Genomic DNA, 15497 nt, shown 5'->3' with positions numbered 1-15497 from the left:
CAACAAGAAGTCAATTAAAAGGCAATAAATTATTCTTGTGGTAAAGAATTTTTGCTATCATAATGACTGATTGGTTGATTTAGTATATTTTACTTCACATTTTTCTGTACCTTTGGCTAATCGCGAAGATGAGGATGAATGGTGGTAAGATAAGATGGATGAAGGTACAGTCACAAACATATAGGGACAACCAACACAAGCCCCACATAAGATTATACTGGCTGCGAGTCCAGATGCCAAAGCCTCGCTTGTCTGCCAAACACAGTTCAGGATGCATTAATACGAGAAAGCAGATCTAATTCTCTTATTAAATTCAGCTTCAGTATTCATCTTAACTGGCCCTTTGGTAGGGGGTTTTCATTAAATAAATATTTATTTTCTTAATTACTAATTTCCAACTTTATCTAAGTAGGGATTGAATAAATAAACGTTAAGAAAAACTGGAAAAAGATCTAGAAAAGTCCAGAAAAAGTCAAGATTTCTGGATTTGTTATTTTTGTAGACATGCTGTTATTAAACTAAGAACTAGCCAAGATTAAACTTCTGGAACCAGTTTAAATTACGGTAAATGCTGAATATTTGTTTGCCATAACAGGCCATAATTCAAATTTTGAGAGAGTACTTTCATTAGAATCAGCACAACAGACTCACGAGAGAAATTATTTTTTCATAATGTCTGTAAAATATTTGGTAGTGGTCCTTATAATTTCAAAGAGTTTGACTGTCCACTCTAACATAAATAATAAATATAGTTTGACTAAGAATTGTCTCCTCTGAGAAAGACCACTTAAATCATGTAGTAAGAGGTGCATTGATTAGTATGATTACAAGTTTTGAAATTTTACATTTAAAAATTCATTAAGAATTCATTTTTTTGAAACTACTTTCTAACGTGTTCTATAGAAATATGTATTATTTTTGGGAATGTTTTGTGTCCTACATTTTGACTTAATGTCCTACATTTTGGGTCAGCATGTCCTACATTTCCCTTACAGTGATCTGGTAACCCTAAGTTAGTGTAACGTGTCTGAAATTGAATGCCCTATTTTTAACAGTGAACATGTTTTGTATCTTCAATTAAAACTTTTAGTTTACAATTTAGTTCATCATACCAACCTCTGTCCTTCTCCCTTGTTTATTTATAGTTATAAATAAAATCCCAATGGAGCATGGAGAAACCTTTCAATGTTCATTAGTCAATCATTGTTCCCTGCAGTTTTCAATGCAACATTCAGGTTCTGATCGTGCATCATACGTTTCAGGTCAGGTATCCACATAATTTAATATGATATTAATATCACATTGCAAACAGATATTAATGGTTTCCATGTCATTTGCTGGGTAAAAAATTTTCGTATTACTTTAGATTTGAACATGCAAATGCAAGTATCAAAGTATTGCTTTAGACAGCACTCATGATTTTGAAACGTGGAAAGGTAATCATTTTACAGGGAACGTGAAAGTTGGCATGTGTTGACGGACTGTAGCTACTGCCATATTAGCACTGACAACTAGGGCCGTTCTCAATGATCACGTGGCTGCATGCTTTTCGCTAATAAATAACTGCATTTTTCCAACACATACACAAATATATCTTCTCTTCGGAACATCAAATTTTCATCTTTGCTGCTTTCAGATTACCAACATATGAAGTGGCATGCAATTCAAAAGGTTTTGCAGAAATCTCAGTTTTATAAATAAGATTGGATGAAATTAGACAAAAAAAAAAAAAGAACTTCCCTTCCGCTGGGCTCGAACTCGGTTTGCACGCATGATAGTCCAACACGATAACCAACACTCCAAATGAGACAACACAAAACTCCTTCGCAAGTAGTCGACTGAAACGCAAATTAATTTTCAGATTGCTAATTCCCAAGGTATAACATGCCTAGGCAGATGTGTCTTGCATTTTCTGTACTTTTGTTATTTCGGTCGCTTTGGTCTCCCCATAGGTTAATCACGGCAATAACGAGGAATATTTTTTAGACAAATATGATAAACAGACACACAGGAATAATCACCCTCGCAAAAAAGCCAGAACTCGAGTCTGGAACCTTCGACGCGAGGTGTGTTTCTCTTGTTTTAACTATATATGTGTGTTTTCGTTAGATTCATGGTATTTTGTGAGTTGATATGAATAAAGTAAATAAATAAGACAAGTGGGTGGAAGGGACTGGAGAATCGTAGCTACGGAACCATTGAGAAGATATATATCGCTTAGATAGAGAATCTCTATATACGCTTGTGATAGAGAACTTATTAGAAGAATGAAAATACAGATTAAACGAACAAATTCGATGTGTATCCTTTCGTCAAAATGCCTAGAAAACAATATTACATACTTCTTCACTAATAGAAAAGAATAAAAAAAAATTGTCCTTGGTGGGGATCGAACCTAGATCTCACTGGTGAAAGCTCTGTACGCTAACCAACACTCTATTGATAACACCATGTTTTATTTTTTTCAGCCAGTCTGTTTCCTTCCTCAACACCTGAAGACGAGAATGCATCTTAATTTCTCTCATAATTGTTTCATTGCCTATTAATACAAACCACGTATGTCAAAAATAGACACATTCTTTCTGTGAAAAATTCCATGTTTCGCACATCGTGCTTCTCCATTTACTGTTATTTGGACATTCACTTGGAAATTAAAACTTAGCTTTGTGTGTTTGTTTTCACGTGCATGTGTGTGAGAAGAATGGTGTGCATGTGTGTTCGATATTTTTCTGGGTATTATTTTCGTTCAAAGCATTAATATAATTGTAAAATATGGAATTTACTGTAATGCAAGGAGTAAAAATATAAACCTAGTCCGTCACTTTCGTTCCCAAACAACATTAAATAATGGAACATAACATGGACCGAGTATTATTCCATATCGAGAACACGAGACATTACGATCGACAATCTTCATCTCGTATTTCTCTTTGGCATCACTACTCAATTTACAGAGATGAGATGTATACCTGTAACTGGTATACAAGCCGCAGAATTGCAATGCTGGTTGGGTTGTCTAGTCACAAGGTGCTTGGTGGTCAGACATGGATGGCTTGCTTCAGTGCTTCCTCAATAGGGTCGTTACAACTCAGAAGTGTCCGTGACTGTACATGGGGATGGATTACTTTCCTTTAAAGCTACCACCAGGCTTCATTGGTTAAATTTTTCCCTTACCAGCACCTGGAGGTGATCTGTGATGCATTTGTAGTGGCTTCCAAACCCAAGCTACAGCACTGTATCCAAGCCTTGGACAGGGAACTCTTCATTTTACAACTGCGGTAATACCTTACAGTAATGCCAATTCACTAACCAGCATGGGATTATTCTCAGAAAAGGGAAATTATTAAACAGATTGCATACCAACACAGGCACATCCGACACATTGTCATAGTTGTAGCATGGAAACGGTACGTTTCTGGACATGGGTTCCTATTCCAAATATTGTCTACTCAGTCCCCTCTACTACCCCTAGGAGTTTATAAGGGGAATTTCCAAGCACCCTGTATAGTATATGAATGACTATTTGTCTCATTCTGTACCTTTACATAATTCATAAACATCTCTACATAATATGTATTTTGGCGGCGATGTTGTGTTCTACTATGTTTGAAACTTCATTGTGGTTTCCAAGGCAAACAATTTTCATAGAACCTGCCCAAAGTATCGTCACCCCTATTTTGCCAATGAATACCTTCATTTGGCACATGTGCACTTCCTTCCATGGTCTCAGCTAAGGCACCCAGACAGTATATACAGACTAGACACCAATAAACAGATACTTACAACCTTCTTCTGGAATTGGTGTAAATCCTCTTCCAACTTGCTTATTTCAGCATCCTTTTCTGTTAACAGCTATAAAAATAGAATAATTTTGAATGAAGAACTAATCAAATCCAACAAAATGAAATAAGAAAATTAAAATGAGAGAACTAAACAATGAAATTAAATAATTCTAAAACATGCATGCGTAAGAAAAGCAACAGCTGGAATGAGGTGGATGAAAATAGATGGGAAATATTAATTGTTATTTAAACTGTATCCATTACAATTTTGGCAGTCATTTCCTGCATGCAGACAAACTATCATTGAGCCAGTGAGTTGGTATGAGTACTTAGAGACAGTATATATGTACATATAAATTATCATCAGTGGCATGTGCTGGTTTTAACGAGTGGGTAATCTCCGACCCTTGATTCATTCACCTACTCCTCAAGTCCCCCTGCAAATTTACCTCAGCATCCATACAGGATTTATGAATATATGTGTGGGAAATTTTACCTTCTTGTTGCAAGCACTATCAATTAATTGTTGTGATTTCAGTTAATCTACATTTAGAATTTCAAATAATAAAACAATAAAGTATAATAAACCTATAAAAAACCTATAACACATAAAATATGAAATGATTGTGCTAGTGAAATATTTCATGCTGTTGGATTGATTGAGTTTTCTGCCACTTTTGGCTAATCGCGATGAGTGATGATATGATGAAATTGATGAAGAGACATTTACAAATGAACATCCATGCCCAGGCTGGTATTCGGAACCTGAATCTCTGGCATCGTAGGGAGCTCTGCTAAGCACTCCACCATGGAGGTTAGTGTAATTTATTGAATTTTTAGTTTAAATTTTAATTTATGGAATTATCTTCATCTTCAATACATAAGCTTTTTCCCTTTGACAAATTCTGTTGAAATAGCAGAGATGAGGAAGACAGAAGCAAATGTAAAATGAGAATTAACATGGTATTGGTTTACAAATGTTATTCAGATATCCCTGTTTCTGCAGCTACTTTTAGATGTATTTTCCCTACTTCCCTTCTCAGTACGTAATTTGTGAACCCAGAATTCCCATTCCTGAGAAATTTCCCTGTCGTAAACAATACATCTCCTACGATACAAAGGCCATACATCATCGCACTGATGTTCCTGTTCTAACTGCATAAACACAGTCCTCAGAGTTGATGTTCTGTGTTCGTCACACTGTTCTGCAGCCTGAACAAAACTATCTTGAGAATACTGGGCTAGCTGTTCATTCTACCTGATATTTAATAATAAATCAGTAAATATTGCCAGTAGGTTGAAAGTGGCCAGATTTTTTAAAGATAGTTCATTCCCATGTTTTTTTTTTTAGTTATAAAATTTTCGATTTTTATACTCTACTACACAGTGTCACATGTGTTCTATTTGCTATATGGAAAACTACCTTCCATTTGAAAACAAGCTGCCACATAGAAAGCCCCTTTGACCATTACATAACTTTCTGTGTAGCTGGAGCATTAGGGATACAAATGACACATACTGATGTGAAAAATCTCTGCAGTGTTCTTCCAGGGGACTGAAGATGGAGAACAAATCCACGACATCCTAGGCAAGTTGCTATGTTTTCATGCTAATGTTAATGGACAGAATAAAAATGTAACTGTGGCCATCAACAAAAAGATAAAATCCAATGTTTCAATCCTACAAACAGGAATCAGGAAAAAGTAAAAAGAGGATGTTAAAGGCCGGAGAGTATGGGAGGAACAAGTACATTATGTGTGGTTCCATTTAGATATTCAGAAGTTTGTGTCATATTTGACCTTTGAGAAGCACAGCCCAGACTTTGAGAATCTTCAACAGCTCATAATTTAGTTAGTTGTCAACATCATTTTTGGTGTACACCATACATTAGCAGAATCTGGACAAAGTTGAAGTTGGAAGTTTTCTCTAAATTTGACTTCAGCAGTAGTTGGTCTTGATTGATTGATTGAGTTGGTGTGTTAAGTTCACTTTATGTACAGTAAGGCTAATCAGGACTTGACCTACAGTTTAAAGAGAGATCCGAACCACTATGTGCCTCCACCAGGAATCAAACCCGGGACCCCTTGATTACAAGATGATGATGCTACCACTGCGTTACTGGGGAGGCGAGCAGTAGTTAGTTTTTGATGTCTCAAGAGACAATATGTGTGTGTAAGAAGTGCAGAAAGTTGAAATGGCCAAGTTAGTGATGTCGAGTAAAGAATAAAATTGGAGAACAGCTATTATTGAAGGTCATCACTATGAATTCTGAGTATGGTAATGAAGCTGTGGATAGAAACTCTGGCATCCAGGATGCCATATCTCCCAGCAGGATGACTCACTGGCTCTCATGGGTCTTTTAGTGCAAAACTGGATCTCCAACAATGTGGACATGTTTTGGTCCAATAAATTCTGGCCTCCGAATAGTTCAGATTTAAATCCTCTGGACTATTATGTGTGGAGCATTACTGAAAGTATTACTAAGAAGTCAAGGCACCTCAACGTGGCATCTCTTCAGGTTGTTACTGAGGCAGCATTCATAGATTTGGACTGAGAGCAGTTAAAAGGACATGCTCACACTTCAGACAGAGAAAGAAAGCAGTGATCAAAGCAAAAGGGACTCAGGAAGGATCCCTTCATTGACATGTAAAACCTTTTAAGTGTAAGTTTGAAGTTTGTGAACACACTTGCTAAAATGCACTGTTTGTTTTGCCCAGATTTTGCTGATGCATCCTGTAGTCAAGCATTTTCATGACCCATCTTTTACAATATCGAGCCATCTGTTGTTCAGCTGATATAAATTACAAGCCATTTGAGATTCCCATAATCTAGCCTGTGTTCCACTTAAGATCAAATGTGATGCACATGTTACTGAATTGGTCCAATAGATGGCACCACAAGTAATGTACTTTGCTAGTTCCTTGCACACCACCACATGCTTCCTATGGAATTTATCAGCTTTTTCATCTCTATAGTTATGTCTCTATTTCTGTTTTATTACCACGGCTTATTTTTCAAGAATATTCCAACTCTCTGAACAAGAAGACATTGTCAAGTTCATATTTAGAGGAGAGATGGAGGGGGAGTTATTTGTTCTAACATACATTAGAAGCAAATTTTCGGTAATATGGTAGCAAAGTACGTCCTGTACCAAGGTGCAAGCTTTGGGCTCCGAGATGCATGCAGGTTTGAGTCTCCTTCGTGAAACATAACTTTTCCCGAGATTTCGACCTGTGTATTGGACTGGTGGCCACCCACAATCCTGAGGAAATTGGGGAGCTACGAATCAGTAGCATAACCTGGTCTTACAACAACAACTTGGAGGTTTGTGTTGCTGGCCACACGTCACCCCGTAACTGGTTGAATGATCTTCCACATCTGGTGGGAGTGAGACTGGCAGTCGGTAGGTAGGCACTGCCCACTGACTCACATGGGCTGTTATGCCATGGGTTTTGGGTAGCAAAGTATGTAAAGAGATTTATTTGTTTTCACAGATAAGTGTTTACATTGTGCTATCTTGAAAAAGCCACCTAGTCAGGATCAATATTCCTACCAAGAACCCTCTTTGATACAAAGTTATTATTTGCATATTTTTGTAATGAATTTTGAGCACTACTTAAAATGACAAAATGGTTAATAAGCCTGAAGTCCAATGTGTGTCAACTTCCTTATTAGAATTAGAGTTACTATCATTAATTGAGAGGCCTGTCATAAAATGAAAGTGCTTTACAAGGAATTCTGAAGTCAGATTTTCGCATTGCCAATATGAACCATCTGTTCAATATGTCTATGATATCATATGTATCCCATTATACCTGAGAAAGGTTTCCTGTATTAGCTTTTTGGGAGGAAATGGGGGCGGTCACATTTCTTACCATGTACCCATACAGCACAAATCTCCAAGGGATGTCCATCTCGAATCAGATCCATGGATATTGAGGATATCCAATAGACCTCCTATGGATATCCAGCTCTGGATATTCATGGGACGTCCATGGGATATCCCATCCTGGATATCCAAAGAATCTCCCATTTTTTAATTTTTTTATTTATTTATTGAACTCAAAGGTATATACCTAATTACAGAGCCCATATGAAGGATACATAGTGAATACAGTTACATATACTTTTGTAATATAGAGATAGATATTATATATACAGGATGACTGGTAATTAGATGTATACCCTGAAAGGGGTTAAAGTAGAGACAATTTGCAATAAATTTGACCATATGATACCCTGTCCGAAAATTAGTAGTTTTCGAGATAATCGAATTCCAATTGTTTTTTTTAAAAATGACAATTTTCCACATAAAAAGATGAATTGAGAAAAAAATGCTCATTGTATGGAACTTTTTTCAGCGTTTTCTGATAGCTAACAAATAAGTGGTTCATTGAAAAAAAACGTTTTTCCCAAATAACTATCACATGTAAGTAACAGGTGGGTCTAAACTTACAAGTGATGATAAAAAAATGCACTCTTAGTTTACTTGGCAACAAATTAATAACAAAAATGGTATGACACAAAGCGTACAAATTACTTAAATTACTTCCTTGTGACATCTGCTATCCAACAAGGTACAAATGTTGCTAACATTCACATTTGTGTACAAGAAATAATACTTCATTCATCGTCATGTGAATGCAATCAATGAACAATACATTTAAAGAACATTACACATCTTGATCAAAGTGGGCACCTGCATTATGAATGCAGGCACTCAGGTTTTTACGGACATTTGGTCTCTTAACTCGTGATGTGATGGTGTCCTTGATGTGTTGACCAGCTGTTAAGATCCTCTCCCTGAGCTATTCTTGCGAATTTACCGGTGTCTTGTCATGTGGCTCCAAATGTAAAAGTCACAAGGTGTCAAATCAGGGGATCGAGCCAGCCAGGGAATCGGGCCACCTCAGCCAATCCATTTCTTTGAGTAATTTTCATCCAGCCACTGTCACACGCCCAGGCAGAAGTATGGATGGGCGTCATCAGCAATCATTTGATCAAGCCATTTTTCCTGCCCCAAATCTTAAATGGCATCACTTATGAACATTTTTTGAGGAATGAAATGGCAATGTTGTTGAAGGATGTGCCTCTAGCTACAACACGTGACATGATTTACCAGCATGATGGCTGCCCAGCTCGATCCCTGATCAATTTGACTTCTTGCGACTTTTATCTTTGGAGCCACATGACAAGACACTGGTTAACTCCCAAGAAGAGCTCAGGGAGAGGATCTTAACAGCTGGTCAACACATCAAGGACACCATCACATCACGAGTTAAGAGACCAAATGTCCATAAAAACCTGTGTGCCCGCATTCATAACGGAGGTGCCCACTTTGATCAAGACGTATAATGTTATTTAAATGTATTGTTCATTGATTGCATTCACATAACGATGAATGAAGTATTATTTCTTGTACACAAATGTGAATGTTAGCAACATTTGTACCTTGTTGGATAGCAGATGTGATAAGGAAGTAATTTAAGTAATTTATATGCTTCGTGTCATACCATTTTTGTTATTAATTCGTTGCCAAATAAACTAAGATTGCATTTTTTTATCATCACTTGTAAGTTTAGACCCACCCGTGGCTTACATGTGATTGTTATTTGGGAAAAACGTTTTTTTCAATGAACCACTTATTTGTTAGCTATCAGAAAATGCTGAAAAAAGTTCCATGCAATGAGCAGTTTTTTCTCAATTCATCTTTTTATGTGGAAAATTGTCATTTTTTAAAGAAACAAAAGAAATTCGATTATCTCGAAAACGACTAATTTTCGGACGGGGTATCATATGTCCAAATTTATTGCAAATTGTCTCTACTTTAACCCCTCTCAGGGAATACATCTAATTACCAGTCATCCTGTATATATATATATATATATATACACACACACACACACACTTTATCACATCATTTCATAAGGAAATTATGAGTTTATGCTTAGGTCATTGTGTTAATAGTGGCTTTACTGAGGTCCCTTAGGTTCATAGAAAAGATTCTTGATTAGCAATTTATTGTAACTGGTGTACATTGTCCACAATGGAGATTTCTTTTTAATTTCCGATCTAGCCTTCTTTATAAGAAAAACTTCATTATTGACTCTAGTTTTCGACGACGGGATTCGAAAATTTATCTGGCAGAGTAGATGTTCAGCATCTACTTTGTTATTTAACAACTTCCACAAGAATACTATTTCATGTAACGTTTTTCTATGACACAGCTTTGTAAACCAACTTTCATATATTAGGTTGTCTTAGTGTTCAAATGTGGGGTAAACTTTCTGAAATTTGTATTTTAGAAATCTAAGAAATTTTGATTGGACTCTTTCAATTGCCAAACTGTACTTTGCTGTGTCTGTATTCCATGTAACAGATGCATATTCGAGTTTTGGTCTTACATATGAATAATACAAAACTTTTAGTGTCTCTATACTCTTGAAATCCCTCCCCATTCTAAGAATAAACCCAAGGTTCTTGAACTCTTCACTAATAATTTGTTCTACATGTTTATTAAAAGTAAGATTTGAATCAAAAATAACCCCTATATCCTTGAGTATAAAATTTCTTGCTAGAGTATGCTTTTATATTTGATACTGAAATTCAACTGGGTTTTTCTTTCGAGTATATGTTACAAAATGGCATTTATTGATATTTAGTGTTAAATCATTGTTTAATGTCCATGTATCTAACTTCGTAATATCATTTTGAAGTTGAACACTGTCATCTTGTTTGCTTATTTTCCTGTAGAATTTCAGGTTATCTGCAAACTGCAATTTAAAGTGAATTTTCAAATGAATCAGGCAAGTCGTTAATAAGTAATGTGAAAGAAGTGACCCAAGGTTAGACCCCTGAGGTACTCCAGAGGTGACTCTTATCTCGGAGGATGTGTGACCTTTATACGTCACGTACTGCTTACAGCTCTGCAAATAGGAAGCTAACAATTGACGCAGTGGTTCAGAAATATTGAAGCATGCTAATTTACTTAATAGGATATCGTGGTTAACCAAGTCGAACGCTTTGCAGAAGTCTGTATATATTGCATCAACTTGACCACCTTCGCCCAAGGTTAAACTTATAAAATTGGTAATATCGGAGAGATTGGTCAACACTGATCTACGTGGTACAAAGCCATACTGAAACGATGATATTACAGGTTTTACATGGGTAAATATGTAACAGTGCATGATTTTTTGGAATATTTTTGCTGGGGCTGATAATATACTTATTGGTTGGTAGGTTTGTACATCATTAGTGTTATTGGTTTTGGGAAGTGGACAAATTGCCATGGCTTTCCATTTTTCAGGGAATTTGTGTCTTTCAAGAATTAAATTTAAAATTAGATATAATGGGTATTTCAACATATCACTGCAACCTTTAACTACATAGGGCGGTATCTTGTCCGGTCCGGCTGATATCTTAGGTTTTAAGTTTTTAATTGCTTTTTCTATGTCTTCAATTCCTATCTCTGTAATACTAAGATTATCCAAAGTTTCATATTGTTTATGGTTAGGCAATACTTTCATGTCATATATAGAGGGATCTTTTTTATACACCGACTGAAAATGCTGTGCAAAAGCTTTGACTACTGAACATCGGTCTGACAACACTTTATCCTTGAACAGTACAGGATCTTTGTTGTTTTTCCTACGTTTATTTCTAACAAACGACCAAAACTGGGTGCTATCTTTTGCAATATTTATTTCTGAATTGGCAACATAACTGTTATATGCATCAATAATTTCCTTACTAACTATTGTTTGAAATTCGCTAAATTTATTGTAGTGGTATCGAAAGTCTCCCGCCTGTCTTTTCCACTTCTTGTGGTGGTAATGTTTCCTACTTATACTTTTAATAATGCTGCTCGTAAACCAACATGGGTACTGTCTTTTGTGGCTTTTCTTTAAGGGGGCACATTCATCGAATATTTTATATATAATTTCATAAATCACATCATTCTTTGTTTTCAATACATCCCAGTTCGTGTTAAGCAGCTTGTGATAGATGGATGGAAAGTCGCCCTTATTGAAGTTGTACTGCAGCTCATGACAAGTTTTATCCCAGGTTTCTTTGACATGATTAATATCTGCTAGCAGCGAGATATGGTGTATGTCTTCAGGAAGTAGTGGCTGTGTGTTTCGTGTCACTGTTATTCCGTGCCCATTTGTCAAAATCAAATCGAGTGTCTTTCCGTTATTATTCTTTACGTCATTTAAGCTTACTAAGTCAGAAAAGTTTATGAAATTGTGCAATTCTAAATAAGGTCCAGTCGAAGTCGTTAAGTCATAATTGGAGTCAGTTATGTCAGGGAGATTAAAGTCGCCGGCCAAGAGGAGTTTAACTTTACCAGGTTGACCGTGTATTTCTATGAACCTAAAGAATTCGAAGTAAGTATTACAGTTGCTACCTGGTGCTATGTACACTACACAAATATACAACATCCCAATGCCTTGAACACTTTAACGAGGATCCAATCCATGTTTGGCTCTAGATGCGGAGAGTCGACTAACACACTCTTAAATTTACATTTTATCGCTAAAACTACCCCTCCCCCTTTTTCTTTTCCTGTTGTTATTGCGTTTCGATTGGACCTATAAACCACATAACATGTTGGGGAAGGATGAAGACAGGCCCATAGGGAGGAGTAGGATAGGAGGCTGGCAAAAGAATGTGGCAAAAAAAAGAAGGCGCCACAGAATGTTTTTGTTTTTTTAATGGCAGCAAAAGCAAAGTCAGGTTATGAGACAGATATTTACAATTAGGAAATGTATATTCTGGTTACACACTGTTAAAATGTTGTTTCCCAAATTAGTAGTAATGTAGATATTGTTATTTCAATTTCAATTTTATGATTTGTAAAGAATTACGACTGAAGCTCTGCTGGCCCCTTGAGAAAAATCCTGTGAGCACCCTTGAACCCATGCTCGTCCCAGAGAAAATAAACATCAATGTATAAAGTATGTATTTCACACACCATACACATAATCTTATTCAAATCACAGAACATTGTATTTTAGACCAGTGCAGGCTGGCGCTGGAACAAGATAACTTTAAATTGGCACAGTTATTTTTTAAGGGAATAGTATTGTTTTTGTTTTAAAAAATGTACCCTACCCTGTGGAATAATTTACTTAACATCTTTCTGGAAGAAAAAAATGAAAAAGAAACACCACCCGCAGAAGGCGGAAGTCCATGATAATAAACAATTAAAGATTGTCGCTACGCTACCTTCTCTTTTACTTAGCTATAATAAACACAAGTACGTTAAAATAATAATATTGTGAATTGTGTCATCCGTAGGTTCATTGTCTTTTCAGCGAGTCACGCATGTGTGCCAGCCCAGGCAAAACTTTCTTTGCCATGAGGCTCTCTTTGTGTTTTGAACACAACGCCAGTTGCATCGGGCATGTTGCCTTGCTTAGCCATAGTAGTGAAGAATAAGCTCTACATACTCTGCATATCATTGATATGCATGTGAATACAAATCATTTTTTGGATGTGTAGATGTGTGTGTTTGTGTGTGTGTGAATTTGCGTGCATCAGTGCATGCGTGTGAGAGAGAGTGAGTGAATGGGTGATTGAGAGTGAGAGGTAGAGAGAGTGAAGTACTTGTTATAAGCATATATCTACCCAAGGTCTTCGATTTGTGTAAATTTAGTCCAGGAACATTCTTTTCCAAAGTATGTGCGATAAATATCAGCATAATGTCCAGATTATGTACAACTTTAGTCCAGTATATATCCTTATCCACAATGACATAAAACATCCATAGAATTTTGAAAATGATCCATATAATGTCCAATACATGTTCAAAAGTGATCCATCAAATCTCCAAAACATATCCAAAATATCCAAAACACATCAAAAATGATCCACAGAATGTCCAAAACACATCCTTCCTGGACATCCGGAGGATGTTTTTTTCGATATTTTTTAGAAAAGATCGCAAAAACAATGAGGAAATATGGTGTAAAATGCGGGATGAGGGCCCCTAAAAATATTGAAAAGAATGTTACTGGGTATAAAAAGGAGGGGAGGAACAAGGATAACCTGGAAGAACAAAAAGGGGTATACTGGATAGAATGTGAATGCGGGAATGAATATGTTGGGCAGAAGGGGAGAAAAATGCGCACTAGATGGGATGAACATGATAAAGATATTAAGGAAGGGTTCCCAAAACAGACCTATCCGAACATATCATAATGAGTGGACATAGGATTATAAAAAGAGAAGTAATTAGGAAGGAGGAGAATAAATTAAACAGGAACGTTTATGAAGCTGCATTCATATGCACCAGAAAACGATTAAGCTTAACAGAGATGATAGTAATCTGGAGGAAGGGTGGATTGCTTTTCTTAAAAAGTGGGATAAAGTGGTAAATACCGACACTAAAATGTGTTTTCATGTCACTCCCGAGGTTGTGAAGGCCGTCGAAGAAGAGAGGGAGTTCACCTTGGAATGGTGCCGTAAACGATCGTAGAGGGGAACGTTGTAGGGGAAATTTTCCCCTTGAACACAGCACCGGAGTGCTCCCAGTCCATGTGTTCTACCCAACAATGACAGGAGTCACTAGGGGGCTATAATAGGCTATCGATTTTTATTTGTTTTAGTTGTGTGGTTTTTGTTTTTAACTTTTTTAGACAGTGAAGGTTTTCATCGGAGTTTTTATGTCATCAGAGTAAGTTTTTTTTTTACCTTTTTTATCCTCAACCTAAATCCTCAACTTACGATTTGACAACACGGTACCATGTTTGGCACCTAAAGTTTTTTTCTATTTTATTTACCTGATGAAGGAAGTAGTACAGACTTCCGAAACGTCATTTTGAACCATTTCTACTCACTCACGTAAGTCATTTATATATTTTTATCTGTATTGATAGTGAGTAAAATGCACCATTGTAAAATGTACTAACAAATAGTATTTAATAAACTTTTACCTGAAGTTCTTGAACAAGTGTAGTTAACCTCTCAACTGAGTGATCTTGTGCAGGATCTTCTTGTGCAGGGTCATCTGGTGCATCATTAGTGACTTCTACTTTATCTTTATCCATTTCCATGGTATCTGAAATTTACAAGAATTCAAACACAGAGGTTACCTATAAGAATTCCAGATCAAATATGCTGTCAACAATTTTCACTTATGTTATAACGATAAAAAATAACATACATTACTGAAAAATTAAACAACAAAATAACAAGTAATTTCCTTGTTCACATAACCACAGGTTAGTGAATTAGTAAATAAAATATATGTGGTTTAACAGGTTCTTTCCAAAAACTGAGTTTCAGACCCATTGCCAGATCCTTCCTCAGGGTGGTCCAAAAATTACATTAAATGGATAAAAAATGGTTAAAAGAATAAATGTCATAGCATTAAAACATTGCATCGTGATGTGCATCTCTTATGCGAGATTGCTGGTGGCCACAGTGCAGCTTTTCTTTTTTATCCTTTTTACCATTCTACATCAAATCATCCGTTAGCTGCGGTAACTCAGTCATTACGGCATCTGACTACCATGCGAGAGAACTGGGTTTGATCCCCGTTGGGGAAGAACCGGGACTTTTTCAACCTGTTCAAGCAGCTCCGGCGCCCACCCAGCGTCATATAAAGTGGGTACCTGGAGGATACTCTGGGGGTAAAGGTGGCCAGGGGCACCCCAACTCAGCTAAGATCAAGAAAGTGTGAGGCCAAAAGTCCACACCCCCTATACG

At 36.5% G+C, this 15497-nt stretch overlaps 1 protein-coding gene across 2 annotated transcripts in view; it reads right to left on the bottom strand.

Annotated features, from left to right (window-relative positions):
• The window catches only part of LOC145984425 (uncharacterized), a 99920-nt gene that overhangs the window by 68220 nt on the left and 16203 nt on the right, over window positions 1-15497 (bottom strand). Inside the window, exons 2-3 of one of the 2 annotated variants that reach the window (XM_083118088.1) lie at window positions 14723-14847; window positions 3784-3852 (exon numbers count right to left, since the gene is read on the bottom strand). In XM_083118088.1, coding sequence (XP_082974214.1) covers window positions 3784-3852; window positions 14723-14842 — 189 coding nt within the window. In that variant the 5' untranslated portion in view covers window positions 14843-14847. The remainder of the gene's footprint in view (window positions 1-3783; window positions 3853-14722; window positions 14848-15497) is intronic. The other variant, XM_083118089.1, reaches the window with a different exon arrangement.

Source organism: Lepisma saccharinum, chromosome 2 (genome assembly GCF_977018435.1).
Source record: "Lepisma saccharinum chromosome 2, izLepSacc3.1, whole genome shotgun sequence".
In the NCBI taxonomy this organism is placed as follows: Eukaryota; Metazoa; Arthropoda; class Insecta; order Zygentoma; family Lepismatidae; genus Lepisma; species Lepisma saccharinum.
This window is presented reverse-complemented; position numbering and strand designations above follow the sequence as displayed.